Source organism: Drosophila subpulchrella, chromosome 3R (assembly GCF_014743375.2).
Source record: "Drosophila subpulchrella strain 33 F10 #4 breed RU33 chromosome 3R, RU_Dsub_v1.1 Primary Assembly, whole genome shotgun sequence".
Classification (NCBI taxonomy): domain Eukaryota; kingdom Metazoa; phylum Arthropoda; class Insecta; order Diptera; family Drosophilidae; genus Drosophila; species Drosophila subpulchrella.
The window spans coordinates 2944940-2964436 of NC_050609.1; the positions used below are offsets into that span (position 1 = coordinate 2944940).

General features: G+C 46.7%; 7 protein-coding genes across 12 annotated transcripts; 3 read left to right on the forward strand and 4 right to left on the reverse strand.

Moving 5' to 3' along the window:
- Window positions 1-11: 11 nt before the first annotated feature.
- Window positions 12-1396, reverse strand: LOC119551567 (mitochondrial glutamate carrier 1). 2 transcript variants are annotated; one of them, XM_037860969.1, is made up of 3 exons: window positions 1266-1396; window positions 1073-1207; window positions 12-1005 (listed from the first exon to the last, which is right to left on the reverse strand). In XM_037860969.1, the coding sequence occupies exons 1-3, from the start codon at window positions 1301-1303 to the stop codon at window positions 237-239; spliced, it is 942 nt and encodes a 313-aa protein (XP_037716897.1). In that variant the 5' UTR covers window positions 1304-1396; the 3' UTR covers window positions 12-236. The 2 variants fall into 2 exon arrangements, with proteins under 2 accessions (XP_037716897.1, XP_037716905.1); XM_037860977.1 differs by having other exon boundaries at window positions 1069-1207.
- Window positions 1349-5522, reverse strand: LOC119551546 (mitochondrial glutamate carrier 1). 3 transcript variants are annotated; one of them, XM_037860942.1, is made up of 6 exons: window positions 5368-5522; window positions 4175-4234; window positions 3059-3193; window positions 2340-2825; window positions 2121-2261; window positions 1349-2061 (listed from the first exon to the last, which is right to left on the reverse strand). In XM_037860942.1, exons 2-6 carry the CDS (start codon window positions 4231-4233, stop codon window positions 1917-1919), a joined length of 966 nt encoding a protein of 321 aa, XP_037716870.1. In that variant the 5' UTR covers window position 4234; window positions 5368-5522; the 3' UTR covers window positions 1349-1916. The 3 variants fall into 3 exon arrangements, with proteins under 3 accessions (XP_037716870.1, XP_037716878.1, XP_037716885.1); XM_037860950.1 differs by lacking the exon at window positions 5368-5522 and adding an exon at window positions 5067-5265; XM_037860957.1 differs by lacking the exon at window positions 4175-4234 and having other exon boundaries at window positions 5368-5514.
- A 667-nt stretch (window positions 5523-6189) lies between these two features.
- On the forward strand, window positions 6190-8733 carry LOC119557509. Of its 3 annotated transcripts, none has more exons than XM_037870292.1 (5): window positions 6193-6467; window positions 6531-6859; window positions 6915-7199; window positions 7371-8118; window positions 8179-8733. In XM_037870292.1, exons 1-5 carry the CDS (start codon window positions 6308-6310, stop codon window positions 8235-8237), a joined length of 1581 nt encoding a protein of 526 aa, XP_037726220.1. In that variant the 5' UTR covers window positions 6193-6307; the 3' UTR covers window positions 8238-8733. The 3 variants fall into 3 exon arrangements, with proteins under 3 accessions (XP_037726213.1, XP_037726220.1, XP_037726227.1); XM_037870299.1 differs by having other exon boundaries at window positions 6194-6467; window positions 6915-7166; XM_037870285.1 differs by having other exon boundaries at window positions 6190-6467; window positions 6915-8118.
- Window positions 8734-8918: 185 nt separating this feature from the next.
- LOC119557533 (aurora kinase C) lies at window positions 8919-10688 on the reverse strand. Its single transcript, XM_037870308.1, has 3 exons — window positions 10383-10688; window positions 9975-10323; window positions 8919-9913 (listed from the first exon to the last, which is right to left on the reverse strand). The coding sequence occupies exons 1-3, from the start codon at window positions 10497-10499 to the stop codon at window positions 9093-9095; spliced, it is 1287 nt and encodes a 428-aa protein (XP_037726236.1). The 5' UTR covers window positions 10500-10688; the 3' UTR covers window positions 8919-9092.
- Window positions 10689-11047: 359 nt separating this feature from the next.
- On the forward strand, window positions 11048-13186 carry LOC119545741 (zinc finger protein 383). Its single transcript, XM_037851564.1, has 2 exons — window positions 11048-11266; window positions 11327-13186. The coding sequence occupies exons 1-2, from the start codon at window positions 11111-11113 to the stop codon at window positions 12800-12802; spliced, it is 1632 nt and encodes a 543-aa protein (XP_037707492.1). The 5' UTR covers window positions 11048-11110; the 3' UTR covers window positions 12803-13186.
- Window positions 13187-13225: 39 nt separating this feature from the next.
- On the reverse strand, window positions 13226-15567 carry LOC119545740 (major heat shock 70 kDa protein Ab). The gene has a single exon (XM_037851563.1). It carries the CDS (start codon window positions 15332-15334, stop codon window positions 13406-13408), a length of 1929 nt encoding a protein of 642 aa, XP_037707491.1. The 5' UTR covers window positions 15335-15567; the 3' UTR covers window positions 13226-13405.
- A 1560-nt stretch (window positions 15568-17127) lies between these two features.
- Window positions 17128-19481, forward strand: LOC119545739 (major heat shock 70 kDa protein Ab). The gene has a single exon (XM_037851562.1). It carries the CDS (start codon window positions 17366-17368, stop codon window positions 19292-19294), a length of 1929 nt encoding a protein of 642 aa, XP_037707490.1. The 5' UTR covers window positions 17128-17365; the 3' UTR covers window positions 19295-19481.
- The last annotated feature ends 16 nt before the right edge of the window (window positions 19482-19497 follow it).

The window sequence follows — 19497 nt, forward strand, 5'->3', positions numbered from 1 at the left end:
AAAAGCCTTCATTGCAGTTACATAACATAAGTTAAGATTTTTATTATGATCCGATCAAAAACGATAAAATTTATCATTTTTTAGTTACTAAATTCAGAGTCTTACAGTCAATTTAAGTGTGCATTTTCATCCATTCTATTTAGAAATCCGAAACTTTAATGAAAATAAATTCACTCGGATAAAATCGAGCACCTTATGGAGGGTATTTTATGCAGAACAGACATTTAGTCATGCTTTTAGACTGACTTCCTTTGCTCTATGCCCAAAATCTTCTCGCCCACGCCCAAAAAGTAAAACATTTGCGCGATACCGAATAGTGGAGCCACTACCATTATCCGACATAGACCGCCCTTAAAGAATGCCGTAACTCCCTCGTGCTTAAGGGTCTTTTGGACGCAGTCCACGATGCCGTGGAACTCCTTCTCGCTATCGGCCTGCAGCCGCGTCTTGATCACATCCAGCGGTGTGACTAGGAAGGCGGCCGTCATCCCGCCCACAAGTCCGGCCATGAGGGACCAGTAGAAAACTGCCTCGCCCGAACCGTCAGACTTTCGTGGCCCTTTGTCGTTTATTATCGCCATCAGCGGGAAGTATATCATCGAGAAGGTGATGTCCCGCACCCCGGTGGCTCCAATTCCCTTGTACAGCCCCAGAATGCCGCGCTCCCGCAGGAGCTTCTTGGTCAGATCCATGGCTGTAAATTGTTTTACCTCTCGTCCTTCTGCTCGGGCCGCAGAGGCCACGCGCCCGGCGTCCTGCATTTGAATCTTGAGCAGCTCCATGGGAGTGGTGACCACGATCTGGAACAGTCCGGCCAGGCCACCAGCCAAAGCTGCCCGTGGCAATGGAAGTTTTCCCTCCTCGGTGGCCAGCTGATAGCGGAAGTAATCATTGGCCGTCAATTTAATAGCCTTTTCGGGTGTGATGAGAAGGATGTTCACCGCGGAACCCTTATACATGCCAAAAAATCCCTCGCTGGCGATCGTCTTCCGGAAACAGTCGGCGCTGAGAAAGGAAAAGAAACCACCTCGCTGACGATACCGTACTCCCTTCCAAAACCCCACTCACTCACATGCTGGTGTACATGCGCTCGCCATTGGGACCGATTGTCTGGTTTTGCAATCGCGTCTTCACCATATCCAGTGGGTAAACGCATGTCACTCCAATAATTCCGGCAATACCACCGTTTATGATTTTAGGTAAAACACTGTGAAAGGTCCCGAAGAAAATATAGCTGTGGTATCAGTAGTTTGCAAGGCGCTTACTTGAACTGGGCTGGCTTTTTTTGTTCTACTTTATCCATTATTAACTACTTAAGCAAAGAAAAACCAAATATAAACCCACTAAATTTTAGTTATATAGTATATATTTCGTTTGTTCATTTCTGACGGTTTTCATAAAGCATACAATTGCTCTAGTCATGTTCTTGGATGCTACTAAAAGCTAAACATTCGCCTAGCAGCAAAGGAAAATGCATTACTAATACAATTTGAGGCAATTATTCATGGCTAGCGGAGTTTATCTCAGGAAACAATATTAATTAGAGAGAGTGTCCAAACACAACAGTTATAGACTATGATATAAATCAAACCATTTACATAATATTAGCGTTGATGTTGTTATATCTTATTGTCATTGGGAGCATCAGTTGTCTTCTGCCATGGTCTAAATTCATATTGTATAATGTTGAGTAAGTTAATGGGACTGGGGAAAACTTTAACAACGGCATTTGGTACTTGACTGGCTAGCGCACCGCTTGATAACTTTAGCTTAGTTTAAAGACTTCACGGATTACATTCATGGACAGCTGTAACAACATTTAAACACGATATACATACACATTCAACATTCAGAGAGTAGACTTAAAATGCTTCGGTCTTTTCAATCCGCCTGGGCGACTATCTATACCATTCCCCCTACTTTTTCTGGACGCCCAGCAGACCCTCGGCCACGCCCAGATAGTAGACCGTCTGAGCGATTCCGAACAGTGGAGCAATCACAATCATTCGGCACAAACCGCCCTTGAAGAAAGCGGTGGGTCCCTCGTGCTTCAGCGTCTTACTGCAGATAAAAGGGCAGTGATTAACTGGAGGATAAGTACACATGGTACTGCTACTCACGTTATGCAGTCGGATATGCCCTTGAATTCCTTCTCGCCATCGGCCTTCTTAATCGCCTGCAGACGCGTCTTGACCACATCGAATGGATTGACCGCCAGGGCAGCGGTGGAACCGGCCGCCAAACCCGCCAGGAAGGAGCACCTACAGAATTTATATTTGTTATATAAAAAAGTCCTTGTAATCACATCTTATATTAGAATCCTAAAAAGGAAATCTCACCAGAACACAGCCTCTCCAGATCCATCGCTACGCCTGGGACCCAGATCATTAAGAGTAGCGAATAGGGGGAAGTAAATGACTGAGAAGGTGACATCTCGTAATCCCGTGGCTCCAATGCCCTTGTACAGCCCAAAGATGCCCTTGTCCTTGATGAGCTGCGAGGCCAGCTGGGTGGCCGACACCTTCTCCACCGTCTTGCCGGCCAATTTGGCCGCCGCCGCCACTCGACCCGCGTCCTGCATCTGGATTTTGAGCAGCTCCATGGGCGTGGTAACGACTATCTGGAATGCACCGGCCAGGCCGCCGGCGACCATCTGGCTGGTCAACGGAAGTTTGCCATCCTTGGTGGTCAGCTTGTGGCGGAAGTAGTCGTTGGCTGTCAACTTGATGGCCTTCTCAGGAGTGATCAGCAGGATGTTCACGCCAGAGCCGCGGTACATGCCAAAGTATCCTTCGGCCTTGTACGTTTTGCGGAAGCAATCGAACCTGGAATGGGATTACGTTACAATTAGATTTGAGATATAATACAAAATAGTTACTATAAAATTATTTGTTAATTATAATGACTCTATCAATTAGTTACGAAATTAAGAATCAACTTATCAAAATTTAATCTTGAATAAGGTATTTCATATTTAAATAATCTTATAAGCCAAAAAATATAATAGTTTTATTATATCTTTTTTATCCTTAAAATATAGAAGTTAGGTTGTACTTACATGCTGTTGTACATGCGTTCGCCATTGGGTCCGATCTGCTGGTTCTGCAGCCTCGTCTTGACCAAATCCAGCGGGAAGACACATGTCACGCCAATGATCCCCGCAATTCCACCGTTGATGATCTTCGGAAGCAGGCTGCAATAATAATGATATCAGGGCATTTGTTGGTCGGTATCTCATTATGCTTGGCTAATTGACAAATATTTGCACTGCGTTAACTTTGCATTGCCTTTGCATTCTCCTCGTGGCAACAACAAAATGTAAACAATTGTCTTCTTGGCTTTGAACTTGGCCCACATATACCATCACCGTTCTTAGGGTGCCGCAATTGGGCTTTTAATTAAAGCAGACGAAAGGTCAAATGGGTTGGCCATTAATAAGGAAGAAATATTTGGTGATCTGCCAACAAAACACACAGTGTATACTCGATCGAATATATCTAGTCTTAGCTTGGGTCTATTTTCGGTTTTGCATTTTTTTTTAACAATAGCGAAAACAAAAACATAGTGCAAAATGCAATCATATTATGTCATAGTATCGCTATCCTTGTCGTTAGATTTGTCCTAATTTTATTGAAACGAAATGGGGGGAAAAGTGGGGTGAATGGGAAAATTTTCTGTTGGCTGAGGGCAAAACACTTCAAAATGAAATGTGTATAAATGTCTATTCAAGTGACGAGTCTTCAACGATGATAAACACAAGTACAGTGGGTATTCGGTAACGAATCGCCATCTAAAATAATATATTCAAGACAGCTCATTAATAAATTTCTATATTTATATAAAGTATTTAGTGCACATGTACCGACATTTTAATATAATTTTGTTGTTTAAAAACAAAAAGTTCAAGATTTTTATACATTAAATATTCAAATGGACTTTATTTTTAAACCTTATTTTACTTCCCATTTAACGGATAACTATAAAACTCTATACTTTAAGTAGTAGAACTAATCAGCTTTTTACTCGTTGCTAGTAATAAGATAGCTGTATAATTTTAATTTACCGAAGTTGTTTTTGTTTGACCGTGGAAAAAACCACTTTAAAAACAAATATGTTTTGTTTTCCCATGAGATTATATTTCGCAGGCTAATTGAAATGTTTATTGATAACTTACGCGAATTGTTGGTGCTGTGGCTGCTGCAGCGGTGTTTTGTTGGTTTCACTGCCCGACATTCTGCGAACAACACACACTCATTAAAGATACAATGTGATATATATATGCACATATAAAGAATTGGTGCGAACTGGTTTGTTTATAAATAATTCAAAAGATAAAAGAAATAACAAAAGATATGTTTATGGCGAATCAAAATACAACAAAATATGTAAGGTTTGTAAGCAACATTTTGAACTCTCGCCACTAATATCGCAATTGAACAATAATTGTTTACAGCTATGTATGTTAAACAACTGATAATTCTGTTGGGAGTACTTAATATAGGGGTATTTAATATAGGTTGGTGATAAGCTGGGGAGTGGATCCAAAGTTTATTGACATGATCGGTAGGCCCCACGGAGATTAGCAGCATATCAATGGGTGCCATTAGGCTGCACTAGCGAATATGTGCTAAAATTGCTTTGTTAGCACAATTACGGAAAAGTGAGAATTGAAGAAGTCTATCAAACTTCGGGGCCTTAACTATGTATGTATATCTGTTGATATGCTCCACTGGCAAGGCCGAATAACGGGTTATCCCCATGCGCAGACGATAAGAACGTCTGAAACTTGTTATCTCTTCTCTTTTTCGGTAAAATATTTTAAGCATAAAGATAGCAAAGTCTCAGCTCTAATAAAAGTAGGACGATGGTTGGGTAAAAACACCGCATAACTCATAAAGTGCTATAAACTTTCGATGATAAAAAGTATTATTAAACCATTTTAGATTGAGGCGACAAAGGTAAATGGCAGGCCAGTTATTGATTATTGCCCAAAATGGAGGAGAATTCGGGTCGAGGGGCTCGACAGTTTATGGCGAGTGGTTTTTCTTGGGCCCCGCGTGCTTTACCTTTTGTACAGGTGATACACCCCTTCGATTCTAGATTATTATTATTGCTGGCGCACTTATTATTATTGGGAGCACTGGAGTGGGGGAGCACTTGGGCCGGATTTTACGTAATTTGCCGTGTTTGCCACTAGGATCGAGCACCTTTATTAAATTGAATTGATTGCCGCACTCTCTCGATACGTACATATGCGTTGCGTTCGCATGTGTCTCTCTCGCAGTCCACTTAATGTTTAAATAAATTCCTCAGGCCCCCGGAACCCCTCACCAAAAAAACCCATCGTTCCCGCGATATTTAACTCACTTTTCACTGGTTCCTGCTAAGCTCGATTAATTGACTTGGTTACTTTAAACTTAACGGTTGCTCGGCAAGCAACACTTATTTATATTACTTGGCAATTAAGCTAAATTAAATCTATTTATTGGTTTCTCTTCGCGCGTCGCTAGAGGTGGAGAAACATCGATGTTAACATCGATGTCATCGATGTTTTCAAAGCATCGGTAATCGGCACGCCAACATCGATGTTTTCCATCTCTTTCCCGGCGGCTGCTCTCTCAATCACGCTCTCTCTTTTCGGAGAGCAAGTGCATGAATCTTGTATCTCGTTTTTTTACTGACACTTACGGTTGCTTACGTTCAAAAACTAAATTACGTTTTTCGTGGACTGCCGAGAGACCGTTACCTTTTGAAATGTATCTTCGGCTCAAATCAGCTATGATATATGTGCATTGCCAAACCGAAGAGCAGAAGAGCACACTTGCTGGGTTACCGTACTTTTTAAACTTTCATTTCAATTCTACCGCCAACTAATATTTGCTTTGAATCTTTAATATTTTAGTGAAGCAATACCCTAGACCCGCATTATTTTTCTTTCCAGCCACTTTGTCGAGTTCTTGATTTTAAAAATCTATTAAAGGGCCCACTATCAACGATTTAAAACAAATTTTGTTGATACATTTTTCATATCCATTAGATAGTTATTTGCTGTGCGTTCTAAGATTAAAATAAAATGAATTGTTCAAAAACAAGAGTAAAAACTTTGAAATACTCATCTCAAAACCCGACTATTTTTGAAGCAAAAGTGAAGGGTCCAAATTCCGATAGCGTATTGCATCGATAGGCATCCGCCCATCTCTAAGGAACGTCCATCTCTTACGCTCCCGCATAAGCAAAAAAAAGAAACATTCTCTTCCTGCACAAAAAGGTGTAATTCGGCAATTTACTATCTGAAAACGGGTGTAAAATGAGTTCGGCTCGTTTTGCGCGTTCCGGGCGCGTCCGCATCTGCATCCTGATGACCATGTTCATCGTGCTCATCATGATGATAGTGATCTACCAAATGTCCCAGCACCAATTGGACGAGAGCCGCGCCTTCCAAGAGGGCCTCAGTGTCCAGATGCAATGTGAGTCTACTTTTATCCCCTTATCCCTTCAATTAAGCACACTGATTATGAGTGAATCCACAGCTCTCAACGCCGAGAAACTGACCGCCGAGAAGAGGATGAGCCTGCTGCGCACGGAGAAGATGAGCCTGCAGGAGAAGTACGAGGGTCAGCTGGCGGAGGCTGTGCAAAAGCAGCAGGAAACAGAGCGCGCCCTTCAGGAGAAGTTCGACGCCCAAGTGGAGAAGTACAAGCTGCTGGAGTTCAAGTACTCTGACCTGGAGGCCGAGTGCCTCAAGAGCAAGAAGAAACACATTGAGGACACGAACGCATTCGACCAGAAGCTGCAAAAGGTCCTGGCCGATTTGCACAAGGACAAGGCTAGCAAGGAGCACGAGGTGGCCGCCTGGAAGGTAATATTTCTTATTGGCTGCTCTAGAACATCCCAATTACCTGTTTGTTCTCCAGGAAAAGCTGGACAAACAACAGCGCGAAGGAGAGCATAAGATCCACGCGCTTCAGGCCACAATCGCTGAGTTTAAGACCAACTGCAACTATGTGCCCAAGGTTCAGCCTGCAGAGGCTCCGGCCCATGACCACCAGCAGCAACTGAACAAGCCCGCCGAGCAGATGCCCACCACACACCACTCGAATCCCGCCCAGCTGGCGCACAGCATTGAAAAGCCGCGCAACGAGAAGTCCTTCGATGCCCAAGTGCAAGTGAGTGACGGCCTCTACAGGATCGGCGGCGGGGTAAATCTGCTAGCTACTAACCCAAACCAAAACCAAACATCCGCTGCTACTAACGCCACAATTAAGAGTAATGGTGACGGAACCCAGGAGCAGCCACAGCAGCTGCCTCTCCTGCCCTTCGCCGTGCGCAACAACCACAGCCTCATACTAAACTCTGTTGAAAACTTTCAGATTGTGCCCAAATCGCTCAATGAGAAGCAGCAGCAGGAGGAGCCTCAGCTGTCCGGCGGTCCTGTTTCCCCGCTGAGCGCTCCCCGCAAGAGCAGCACACAGGCCTCCGTGAGCGGGCCGGTCGCCAAGAAAGCTGGCAATGCTCCGGACGCATCGGTGGCTCCAAAGGTGAGCAGCAGCAGCGGCCTTCCCCCTCTCGCAGTGCCGCCAGCCAAACCGGATCGTAAACTTCCCGAAAACGTTGCTCCCATTCCTGACAACTTTGAGGACAAGGCGGACACTAAGGGTGACGGTGTCGACGTAGACACCGCCGCCGAAGAGCTGCCCAAAAACGAGAACAACAATCGCTACGCAAACGCCGTGAATGACCTGGAGAGCAATAAGAATCTTGGTGTGGCACCCAAACCCCTCGAGGATTCGGGAGCCCACGAGGTTAAAGATGCGTTAAACGAGCCTAGCTTTAATTTGCCAGCAGCGGCTGGAGCCGGCCAGAACTTCTTTGATGGCGAACTGCCGGCTCCTGGTCCCGGGCCCGTACCCGATGAGCCGGCCAAGCAGATGGCCGAGGCAGCCGGTGCTGGCGGCGGTGGTGAAGGTGACGATGACGACGATGTGGGCGATGTGGCCGTGAAGCAGCCACAGCATCTACTCGATTCAGACAATCTTAACAACGAAATCGTGGCTGACCAGGGCAAGGAATTTGCTGAAGGCATCCATTTGGAGGATGGCATGGATGAAGATCAAGATGGTGAGTCCTAGAACTGATATAAAAAGGGAGATTTATCTTACATTTTAACTGCAATTTCAGAGGACGACTACTCCAATGTTGCGGCGCGCAAGAAGGGGGACGAGGTTATTAGGCATTAAGTAACAGAATTTTCTATTAATATTGAGCGGCATGTGTGCAAAGGCTTAGAAACCCCTTTATATTCAAGCCGTGCTCGGAAATCCATAGATTTTAGGGATCTGAAAGATGGTTGGGAATTCAGCGAACCAATCAATGAATTTGTATGATAATTGGAGATTATAAATCGAAATCTATCCTGGATGGAGCACGCCCTAAGCTACCTAGTTTGTAAGTAAATTTCAACGTCATGAATACCATCATTTCGTTAATAGCAAATGAAAATGAAATCAAGAAAACTCGCAGAAATACAATACTCTTATATGGAAATGAGATTAAAGGCAGCTGCAGTTTATTGTATGAACTGCAATTGATTTAAAGTTAAGACTGGTTTGGTTCAGCTATAAAAAATATTGGTCGCAAAAGTGGCAAAACTTGTTTCCATTGCTAAATCCCAAATCATTTCATTCGTAATTTTGCCAATCTCAAAAATATACTCTTGCGCTTTCCATCTGCGTACAATATTTCCTTGTACTTTGTTTTCTGTGATAAAAATAACTCGCTTCACTGCATTTGAGCAACGCTCCCTGTGTTTTTGTCGCTGCCACAAGATTTTGCATTCGCATTTTAATTCCGTCAACTCATTTCGCTAGAGATTAGGTATAGCCACATAAGATAGGATTGTACACACCGATACACTCGCCTAGCATTCGAAAACACACACAAACTTTATTGATAATAATAAACTTAATTCATAAATGTTAATTTCTCGAAACGGGCTAAATGAAAATTTGAGATGCCATAATTAAATTACGCGGCGAGTCCTAACTAAAACTGTAAATTAAAAGGAAATAACTCAAAATGAAATATGAATGGGTTCACTGCGTGTGCGCCAGGATCCATGGGTGCACCATAACCTGATCCAGCGGCAGGCGGTGCTGTGGATTTAGGACCAGCAGCTTGGAAATGAGGTGAGCGGCTGCCTTGGAGATGTGCTCCGGCAGCTTGTAGTCAACCTTCAGAATCTTCTTGTAAGTCTCATCGTAGACCTTTGAGTAGAAGGGAGCGTGGCCAACCAACAGCTCGAAACAGAGCACACCCAGGCTCCAGAGATCCACGTTTTTGGTGTGCGGCTTGCCCTGGACCATCTCGGGCGGCAGGTAGTCCACAGTGCCGCATAACGTCATGCGCATAGAGTTCGGTTCGTGCACGGACCAGCCGAAGTCGGCGATCTTTAAGACGCCCTTGTGACCAAGCAGCAGGTTCTCCGGCTTGATATCCCTGTGGATGATGTCCCGCTCGTGTAGATAGAGCAGTGCGGAGCACAGTGCCTGAATGTAGGTGGCCGACTGGCGCTCATCGAACCGCTTCAGCGGCTGTGCCTGCAGAGCATTGAATAGCGTTCCTTGTGGGGCATACTCCAAGATTAGATATATGCGCACATCGTCGTGAAAGTAGGCGTACAAACGGAGGATATGTGGATGGCGCAGGTGCGACTGTATCTCAATCTCACGACGCACCTGATGCTCCACATTGGACTCGCCAATCTGACGCTTGAAGAGTACCTTGAGGGCCACCACAAATTGGGATTCCTTTTCGCGCGCAAGGTAAACGTTGCCAAACTTGCCGCGTCCCAGCAGGCGGCCAATGTCAAAGTTGTTAAGCTCCCATGTTTTTTTGGGCTTCTGCGGCTGGGCATCTGCAGGAGATTACAATGGAGTTGGTGATTGGGGGAGGATTAAATTGGATGAGGTACCCACCAGACTTGGGTTTATCTTTGTCAGTGGTGCTGCCAGAGCTGCTGGTCGCTGCAGCACCAGATTCTGTAGAGGATTCGGCACCTGAAGCAGGGGACTTCTGTTTGGGTACGACTTCGGGCTTCTTGATAGGTGCCACTGGAGCGGGAACCACAAACTCGGAGGTGGCCTTCTTCACGGGCGGCAATAGTGGCTTCTGAAACTTGCTTCCAACGGCGGGTACGACGGAATTGGAAGTTCCTAGACCTGGTTTAGTGGGCGGCGGACGCATGGCAGTCATGGCATTCCTGTTCACAGCGCCAGAAGATCCTGGCAGGGGTTTGGCGGGTGGAGCCACGTTTTCACTGGTGGGCTGTATTAAAATGGGGGTTATAGGGATATCAGGTAGTTTCTAGAGAGATCTTCACGCACCTTCTTTCCCAACAGCAAGTTTTTCTTCTGCATGTTAAGGAGGGCGGCTGGTATTTCCGGCTTTCTGGCCGGAGCATTTTCCTTGGGACGCAGCACATGGTCGGACGGATGGGACATGACGACACGAGCTCTAGACAACTAACAGATAGCAATTTTGGTCAGAAAACAAAGGTAAAATAAAGCTATTGGGTAAAACAATCACGATTCCCCGGGTCCTGTGAAAATAAAATGCCGTTCGTTTGAATTGTGAAGCGGGCGTATGCGTGAAGGGGTGAATGGCAAAGGTGCGATATTATCGGTTAGTGGATGGACCTCGTGACTTTCTAGTGTTGCAAAGCGGTCACAGTATTGAAATTATTTAGAACTTCATTTTTGAAGCAATACTCTAAGAAAAATATTTGGAAATTTATGTTTATCGCTTAAAATTGGGCATTTATGTATCATAGATATAAGTATGTACATTTTTCTCCTGGAAAAAAATTGTTCATAATTTAAAAGCCCTTTATAATTAATAATAAATAAATAATGAATTAATAAAGTTTTTTCAGTTATTAAAATGCACAAATTGATTAGTTCTAAGTAATATGGTTTTTTGAAATATCCCTCGCATAAACGAAATCTGTGACTGTGAACCGGAACAGCTGTGTTTTCATGTCCATCTCTAATAACCAGCAGTTATAAACAAATTTTTGCTAGATTTTATTTGTTTAACGATATGAATAAAAATTATGGAGACAACGGAGATTCACATTAATATAAACTCCCAGACGTGCCGCGTCTGCCTGGAGACCCACGAGACCAGTCTGTGCCTCCACGATGAGATCGAGTACAACGACCTGAATATGGAGCTCTGGCAGCTCTTGGAATCCGTCTCCAAAGTTAAGGTAGAATCTATGTCAATATCCTCCTTTATCAGAAAATTAATATTGTTCTCCTTATATTAGTACCCATGGACGGATCCGAAACTGCCGATGCAGCTGTGCCAAAATTGCACACGCCGCCTGATCAGTACATACGAGTTCATCCTGGAGGTGGATAGCGCTCAGGAGACTTTGCGAAACCTCCACCTCCAGCAGGAGGATGCCAAGCAGGAGGAAGCCCATGTGGAGGTAGTGGAGCTGATAAGCCAAGACAGCGTAGTTCATATGGAAGAATTCCTGCCCGCCTCTTACGAAGAGGAGCAGCAGGTGGAACTCGAGGAGTTGGTAGACCAAGACACTTCTGGAGCTTTCAATTTAGAGTCGGAGGGAGAGGCTTTTTACGCCGACGAGGATCGAGAGGAGGATATTGAGGATCCTGCTCAGCTGCATTTATCGCCTGAGGAACCTGAAATAAAAGAACTGTGCCATTCGCGACCTTCCCAGCTGGGCAGCCGTCTGACCCACTCGGAGAACTTCATTTACAAGTGCGCTGTCTGTCCGCGAGTTTTTGCCAAAAGCGAATCCCTGTCCCGGCATTTTTCGCATGCCCACCAGCTGACGGCGGACGTAGCCGCCTTGAATCTGGCCAACGAGAGCAGCGGCACTGGCCTGCTGACCTGTGAGCATTGTCCGCGGTCATTCAAGCGCCAGGACACCCTACGACGCCACATGCAGGCATTCCATCCGCACGCAGCGGCTTTGGAAACGGACGAGACACCGGATAACTCAGCCCGAAAACGTATCACCAAGCGGCGAGATTGTCCGTACTGCGGCCTCAGCTTTCCCGTCTCCAGCCTCACCATCCACATTCGCCGACATACCGGCGACAACCCTTACAAATGCAGCCAGTGCGAGAAGGCCTTCCCGCGCAGTCAGGATTTAAGTCTGCACATGCGTCGGCACACCGGAGAGCGTCCCAGCGAGTGCAAGATCTGCTCCAAGAAGTTCATTTCGCAAAACAAGCTGGCGCGACACATGCGACTGCATACGGGCCAACGGCCCTACTCCTGCGACAGGTGCAGCAAGAGCTTTGTACAATCCAACGACCTGAAGATCCATATGCGGCGGCACACCGGCGAGCGACCGTATCAGTGCGGAGTGTGCGGGGAGAGCTTTGTCTGCGGTTCGCATCTGAATATCCACCGTAACCGAAAAGGTCATCAGGAGGCGGTTATTCCGGGCATGGGAGCCGAGGGCGACCTTTCTGCGGATCCCTATGTGAATGCAAGGGTCAACAAGCGACGGGCGGAGGATATTGAGCGCATGCGACTGAAACGACTTCCCGGCGAGCAAGTGCAGCAGCCAGAGGCAGTGCTTCCCAGCCCGGAGTTGCCTGCCATGGCCTACAGATGTGGTGTTTGCGAACAGAGCTTCAAGAGCGGAGCCCTACTGACCATCCATCGCAATAAAATGAGCCATTACGAAATCGGAAAGGTCTACACAGACCCATTTGGGGAAAAGCAGAAAAAGCTAGATGCTCAACACGGAACAGAAATTTAGGAAACAAAACTCTCGAAGCTCATTTTACTTTTCTCTAAATTTTGGCTTTAATCAGTTAAACAAAATGTATTTATTTATACAATAATGACTTAGAGACCTTTAAAACCCATTAAAGGTTTAATTTTTTGAAAATTAATTTTAACTAAGTTTTGAACTCTTTTTAGTTCAGTAATATATCTTCAGTATATTCCAGAAATGACTAACAACTATAAAAATCTATTTTTTGAGCACTCTGAATTAAATAGGCTTTGATAAAAAAGTGTACATAAAATAAATAACACAACCTTTCAATGAAAGAGGTCCTTTTTAATTTCAATATCTCAGATGAACAATATATTTTCTTAATGGTATTTCAGATATTTTCAAAATTCCACGAAACCTTTAGAATGTTTCTCATGTACTTAATAAAATACATGTTTAAAATTTTTTTTTTAATAAATTATTTATTTTCCATAATGCTAAAACAATTTGTTGCTAACTTAAGACTGGGTAATACTATGGTTTTTATCTAGAATATTCAATCAAAACATTCTTATCAGTCTTAAAAACTTAAAATAATCTGAGAATTAACCCATTGATGAACAAAAACTAGGCTTTTTGGCTTTAGTCAACCTCCTCGACCGTGGGTCCCGAGTAGCCGCCGAATCCTCCGGCTTGCTGGCCGCAGTTGGCTCCTGGACCAGCTGCTCCCGCTCCCGCTGCCTGCTGGTGCATCTTGGTCATGATGGGAGAGCAGTGGCGGGTGAGCTCCTCCAGCTTGTGGTCGAACTCCTCCTTCTCGGCAGTGGTGTTGCTGTCCAGCCACCGAATTGTGTCGTTGCACTTATCCAGAACGGATGTCTTGTCGGCTTCTTCCAGTTTGCCTGCGGGAGCCTGTTCCACGGACTGCTTCACATTGAAGACGTAGCTCTCCAGTGCATTTCTAGAAGTTATGCGCTGGCGCTGCTTCTCGTCTTCGTCGGCGTACTTCTCGGCCTCGTTCACCATGCGGTCAATCTCGGCCTGCGAGAGGCGTCCCTTGTCGTTCTTGATCGTGATGTTCTTGGCCTTGCCCGTGCTCATCTCCTTGGCGGTCACGTTCAGGATTCCGTTGGCGTCCATGTCGAAGGTGACCTCTATCTGGGGTACACCTCTTGGCGCAGGAGGGATTCCGGACAGATCAAAGGTGCCCAGTGCGTTGTTGTCCTTGGTCATCGCTCGTTCACCCTCGTACACCTGGATGGAGACTCCGGGCTGGTTGTCGGAGTACGTTGAGAATGTTTTGGTCTGCTTGCACGGGATGCGACAGTTGCGCTCGATCAGCTTGGTCATCACCCCACCGGCGGTCTCGATTCCGAGTGAGAGCGGGGCCACGTCCACCAGCAACACGTCCTGGATCTTGCCGCTCTGGTCTCCGCTAAGGATTGCGGCCTGGACCGCCGCTCCGTAGGCCACCGCCTCGTCCGGGTTGATGGACAGATTGAGGCTCTTGCCGTGGAAGAACTGCTGCAGCAGGCTCTGCACCTTGGGAATCCGCGTGGATCCGCCAACGAGCACGATGTCGTGTATCTGGCCCTTGTCCATCCTGGCGTCGGTGAGGGCCTTTTCCACGGGCTGCAGGGTGTTGCGGAAGAGGTCTGCGCACAGCTCCTCGAACCTGGCGCGGCTCACCTTGGTGTAGAAGTCGTGTCCCTCGAACAGAGCGTCGATCTCGATGGTGGCCTCAGTGCTGGAAGAGAGCGTCCGCTTAGCCCGCTCGGCAGCAGTCCTGAGGCGTCGCAGAGCGCGGGGGTTGGAGCGCAGGTCCTTCTTGTACTTGCGCTTAAACTCATCCGCCAGGTGGGTGACCAGCCGGTTGTCGAAGTCCTCGCCGCCCAGGTGGGTGTCTCCAGCGGTGGAGCGCACCTCGAACAGCGATCCCTCGTCGATGGTCAGGATGGAGACGTCAAAGGTGCCGCCTCCCAGGTCAAAGATGAGTACGTTCCGCTCTCCCTTGAGGTTCTTGTCCAGCCCGTAGGCCAGAGCCGCCGCCGTGGGCTCGTTGATGATACGGAGCACGTTCAGGCCGGCAATGTGGCCGGCATCCTTGGTGGCCTGGCGCTGAGAGTCGTTGAAGTAGGCGGGCACTGTGATGACCGCGTCCGTGACGCTCTCGCCCAGATACGCCTCCGCCGTCTCCTTCATCTTGGTCAGCACCATCGAGCTGATCTCCTCTGGGGCGAACCGCTTGGCCTCGCCCTTGAACTCCACCCCGATCTTGGGCTTTCCGCCGTCGCTGACCACCTTGAAGGGCCAGTGCTTCATGTCCTCCGCGATCTTGGGGTCGTCATACTTGCGTCCGATGAGGCGCTTGGCGTCGAAGACCGTGTTCCTGGGGTTCATGGCCACCTGGTTCTTGGCGGCATCGCCGATGAGGCGCTCAGAGTCTGTGAAGGCCACGTAGGACGGGGTGGTGCGGTTGCCCTGGTCGTTGGCGATGATCTCCACCTTGCCATGTTGGTAGACACCCACGCAGGAGTACGTGGTGCCCAGATCGATTCCAATAGCTGGCATCTTGTGTGTTTGTGGTTGCTCCTCACTAGGAAGTGGATAGTTGTGTGTTTTCAGCTTTCCTTCTTGTCTTCAGTGATAGCTTCTTGATTGTAGTTGTTGTTGGTAGTTATTTTACTCAAATATTTGTAACTTGCACTTTGTTGCAGAATGTTTAGCTTGTTCAGCTGCGTTTGTTTTGGTTGCTTAGCTTTTGCTTAGCGATGTTTTCAGTTTGCTTGTTTGAATTGATATGAGGCTAAGAGTGCCGAGCGGCTCTATTTATACTCAGGCGCTCTCTTCGCGAACATTCGATACCGGTTCTCTCGAAACGCCGAGAAAGGTTCGCCTTTGTTGGTGCGCCAGGGCGAGATGGCAGATGGCAGAACCGAAAAATAAAAAAAAGTGTGCTTGTAACGGTTGTTTCGAAATTTCTCGACTTTTCTCAGGGGCACGACAAACAAAAAAAACCTACCTCAACGAATGGTTTTCTTTTGCGGGTTCTGGAAAATTCGAACCGTTTTTCTGTTTGTTTATATAAAAGACAGCGTACTATTTATAAGCAAGTTTAAATTCAGCTACTAGCTTCATTTAACTTAGAAGCATCCCACTAGATAGTTCAATGGTTTGCTATATTTCATTCATGACAACACCTAAAAACCTTTTGCTTAAAAATTGAGATTATCCATGCGCTCCCACATAACTTTAAGTTCAGATTTTGTTATAAATGGTCACTTCCCAAATGTTTGTCTAAAAGTATCTTTAATATACTAAATTTGATCGATTTGTTTTTATTTAAGACAGTAGCTTGAATTTATGTAGTTACCCTGCCCAGCACTGATGGTAATTTAATTGTTAAACCAAGCCCCCTCATAATTATCAAAAATCTGTAGCACCTACAGTTTTAAAGATCAAAGTGAAACAACAATTTAAATGCACTTAATTAAAACAAAATCTAAACCCAATTCTACGCTCACAAACTTCAATATTCTACTACGCCAACAGTGTTGTATAATTAAAATGAAAATTTAAGTACATCATTTGTGGATACCATTTAACTGATGGGAAAAACAAGCTTTTATGTTATTCAAATTTTTCTAACTTAAATAAAGTTAAATATTTATTTTTATTTGCTTTTAAACGTCAATTAAAGCATGTAAAGCATGTTTAAACTAAGAAAAAAACAAACATTTTAAAAACAGTTTGGAAAAAAACAAGAACAGAAATAACATAGTGTTAAATTTGATCTAGTGACAGTTATTGAATGTTGTCATTCAGTTCTTTAAAAAAAATGTATATTTTGGACGTAGTTTCGCTTATAATCGAAAATAATAATATAATTAGTTAGGCGAACATTTGAGACCAAAATACATACATACATATTGAAGTATTGTGGGCATGTTAATCGCAAAGGTAATTAAGCCAAATATGTAGGTATGAATAAAATCTTAAAGCCATTGAACTATCTAGTGCGAGAATTCTAAGTTAAATTAGGCTAGTCGCTGAATTTAAACTCGCTTATAAATAGTACGCTGTCTTTTATATAAACAAACGGAAAAACGGTTCGAATTTTCCAGAACCCGCAATAGAAAACCATTTGTTGAGGTAGGTTTTTTTTGTTTGTCGTGCCCCTGAGAAAAGTCGAGAAATTTCGAAACAACCGTTACAAACACACTCTCTTTATTTTTCGGTTCTGCCATCTGCCATCTCGCCCTGGCGCACCAACAAAGGCGAACCTTTCTCGGCGTTTCGAGAGAACCGGTATCGAATGTTCGCGAAGAGAGCGCCTGAGTATAAATAGAGCCGCTCGGCTCTCTTAGCCTCATATCAATTCAAACAAGCAAACTGAAAACATCGCTAAGCAAAAGCTAAGCAACCAAAACAAACGCAGCTGAACAAGCTAAACATTCTGCAACAAAGTGCAAGTTACAAATATTTGAGTAAAATAACTACCAACAACAACTACAATCAAGAAGCTATCACTGAAGACAAGAAGGAAAGCTGAAAACACACAACTATCCACTTCCTAGTGAGGAGCAACCACAAACACACAAGATGCCAGCTATTGGAATCGATCTGGGCACCACGTACTCCTGCGTGGGTGTCTACCAACATGGCAAGGTGGAGATCATCGCCAACGACCAGGGCAACCGCACCACCCCGTCCTACGTGGCCTTCACAGACTCTGAGCGCCTCATCGGCGATGCCGCCAAGAACCAGGTGGCCATGAACCCCAGGAACACGGTCTTCGACGCCAAGCGCCTCATCGGACGCAAGTATGACGACCCCAAGATCGCGGAGGACATGAAGCACTGGCCCTTCAAGGTGGTCAGCGACGGCGGAAAGCCCAAGATCGGGGTGGAGTTCAAGGGCGAGGCCAAGCGGTTCGCCCCAGAGGAGATCAGCTCGATGGTGCTGACCAAGATGAAGGAGACGGCGGAGGCGTATCTGGGCGAGAGCGTCACGGACGCGGTCATCACAGTGCCCGCCTACTTCAACGACTCTCAGCGCCAGGCCACCAAGGATGCCGGCCACATTGCCGGCCTGAACGTGCTCCGTATCATCAACGAGCCCACGGCGGCGGCTCTGGCCTACGGGCTGGACAAGAACCTCAAGGGAGAGCGGAACGTACTCATCTTTGACCTGGGAGGCGGCACCTTTGACGTCTCCATCCTGACCATCGACGAGGGATCGCTGTTCGAGGTGCGCTCCACCGCTGGAGACACCCACCTGGGCGGCGAGGACTTCGACAACCGGCTGGTCACCCACCTGGCGGATGAGTTTAAGCGCAAGTACAAGAAGGACCTGCGCTCCAACCCCCGCGCTCTGCGACGCCTCAGGACTGCTGCCGAGCGGGCTAAGCGGACGCTCTCTTCCAGCACTGAGGCCACCATCGAGATCGACGCTCTGTTCGAGGGACACGACTTCTACACCAAGGTGAGCCGCGCCAGGTTCGAGGAGCTGTGCGCAGACCTCTTCCGCAACACCCTGCAGCCCGTGGAAAAGGCCCTCACCGACGCCAGGATGGACAAGGGCCAGATACACGACATCGTGCTCGTTGGCGGATCCACGCGGATTCCCAAGGTGCAGAGCCTGCTGCAGCAGTTCTTCCACGGCAAGAGCCTCAATCTGTCCATCAACCCGGACGAGGCGGTGGCCTACGGAGCGGCGGTCCAGGCCGCAATCCTTAGCGGAGACCAGAGCGGCAAGATCCAGGACGTGTTGCTGGTGGACGTGGCCCCGCTCTCACTCGGAATCGAGACCGCCGGTGGGGTGATGACCAAGCTGATCGAGCGCAACTGTCGCATCCCGTGCAAGCAGACCAAAACATTCTCAACGTACTCCGACAACCAGCCCGGAGTCTCCATCCAGGTGTACGAGGGTGAACGAGCGATGACCAAGGACAACAACGCACTGGGCACCTTTGATCTGTCCGGAATCCCTCCTGCGCCAAGAGGTGTACCCCAGATAGAGGTCACCTTCGACATGGACGCCAACGGAATCCTGAACGTGACCGCCAAGGAGATGAGCACGGGCAAGGCCAAGAACATCACGATCAAGAACGACAAGGGACGCCTCTCGCAGGCCGAGATTGACCGCATGGTGAACGAGGCCGAGAAGTACGCCGACGAAGACGAGAAGCAGCGCCAGCGCATAACTTCTAGAAATGCACTGGAGAGCTACGTCTTCAATGTGAAGCAGTCCGTGGAACAGGCTCCCGCAGGCAAACTGGAAGAAGCCGACAAGACATCCGTTCTGGATAAGTGCAACGACACAATTCGGTGGCTGGACAGCAACACCACTGCCGAGAAGGAGGAGTTCGACCACAAGCTGGAGGAGCTCACCCGCCACTGCTCTCCCATCATGACCAAGATGCACCAGCAGGCAGCGGGAGCGGGAGCAGCTGGTCCAGGAGCCAACTGCGGCCAGCAAGCCGGAGGATTCGGCGGCTACTCGGGACCCACGGTCGAGGAGGTTGACTAAAGCCAAAACCACCAGTTGTTGTTCATCAATGGGCTAATTCTCAGTTTATTTTAAGCTTTTGAGACTGATAAGAATGTTTTGATTGAATATTCTAGATAAAAATCATAGTATTACCCAGTCTTAAGTTAGCAACAAATTGTTTTAGCGTTATGAGAAATAAATTATTTATTTTACAATTTAAAAAAAAGTATGTTTTATTTATT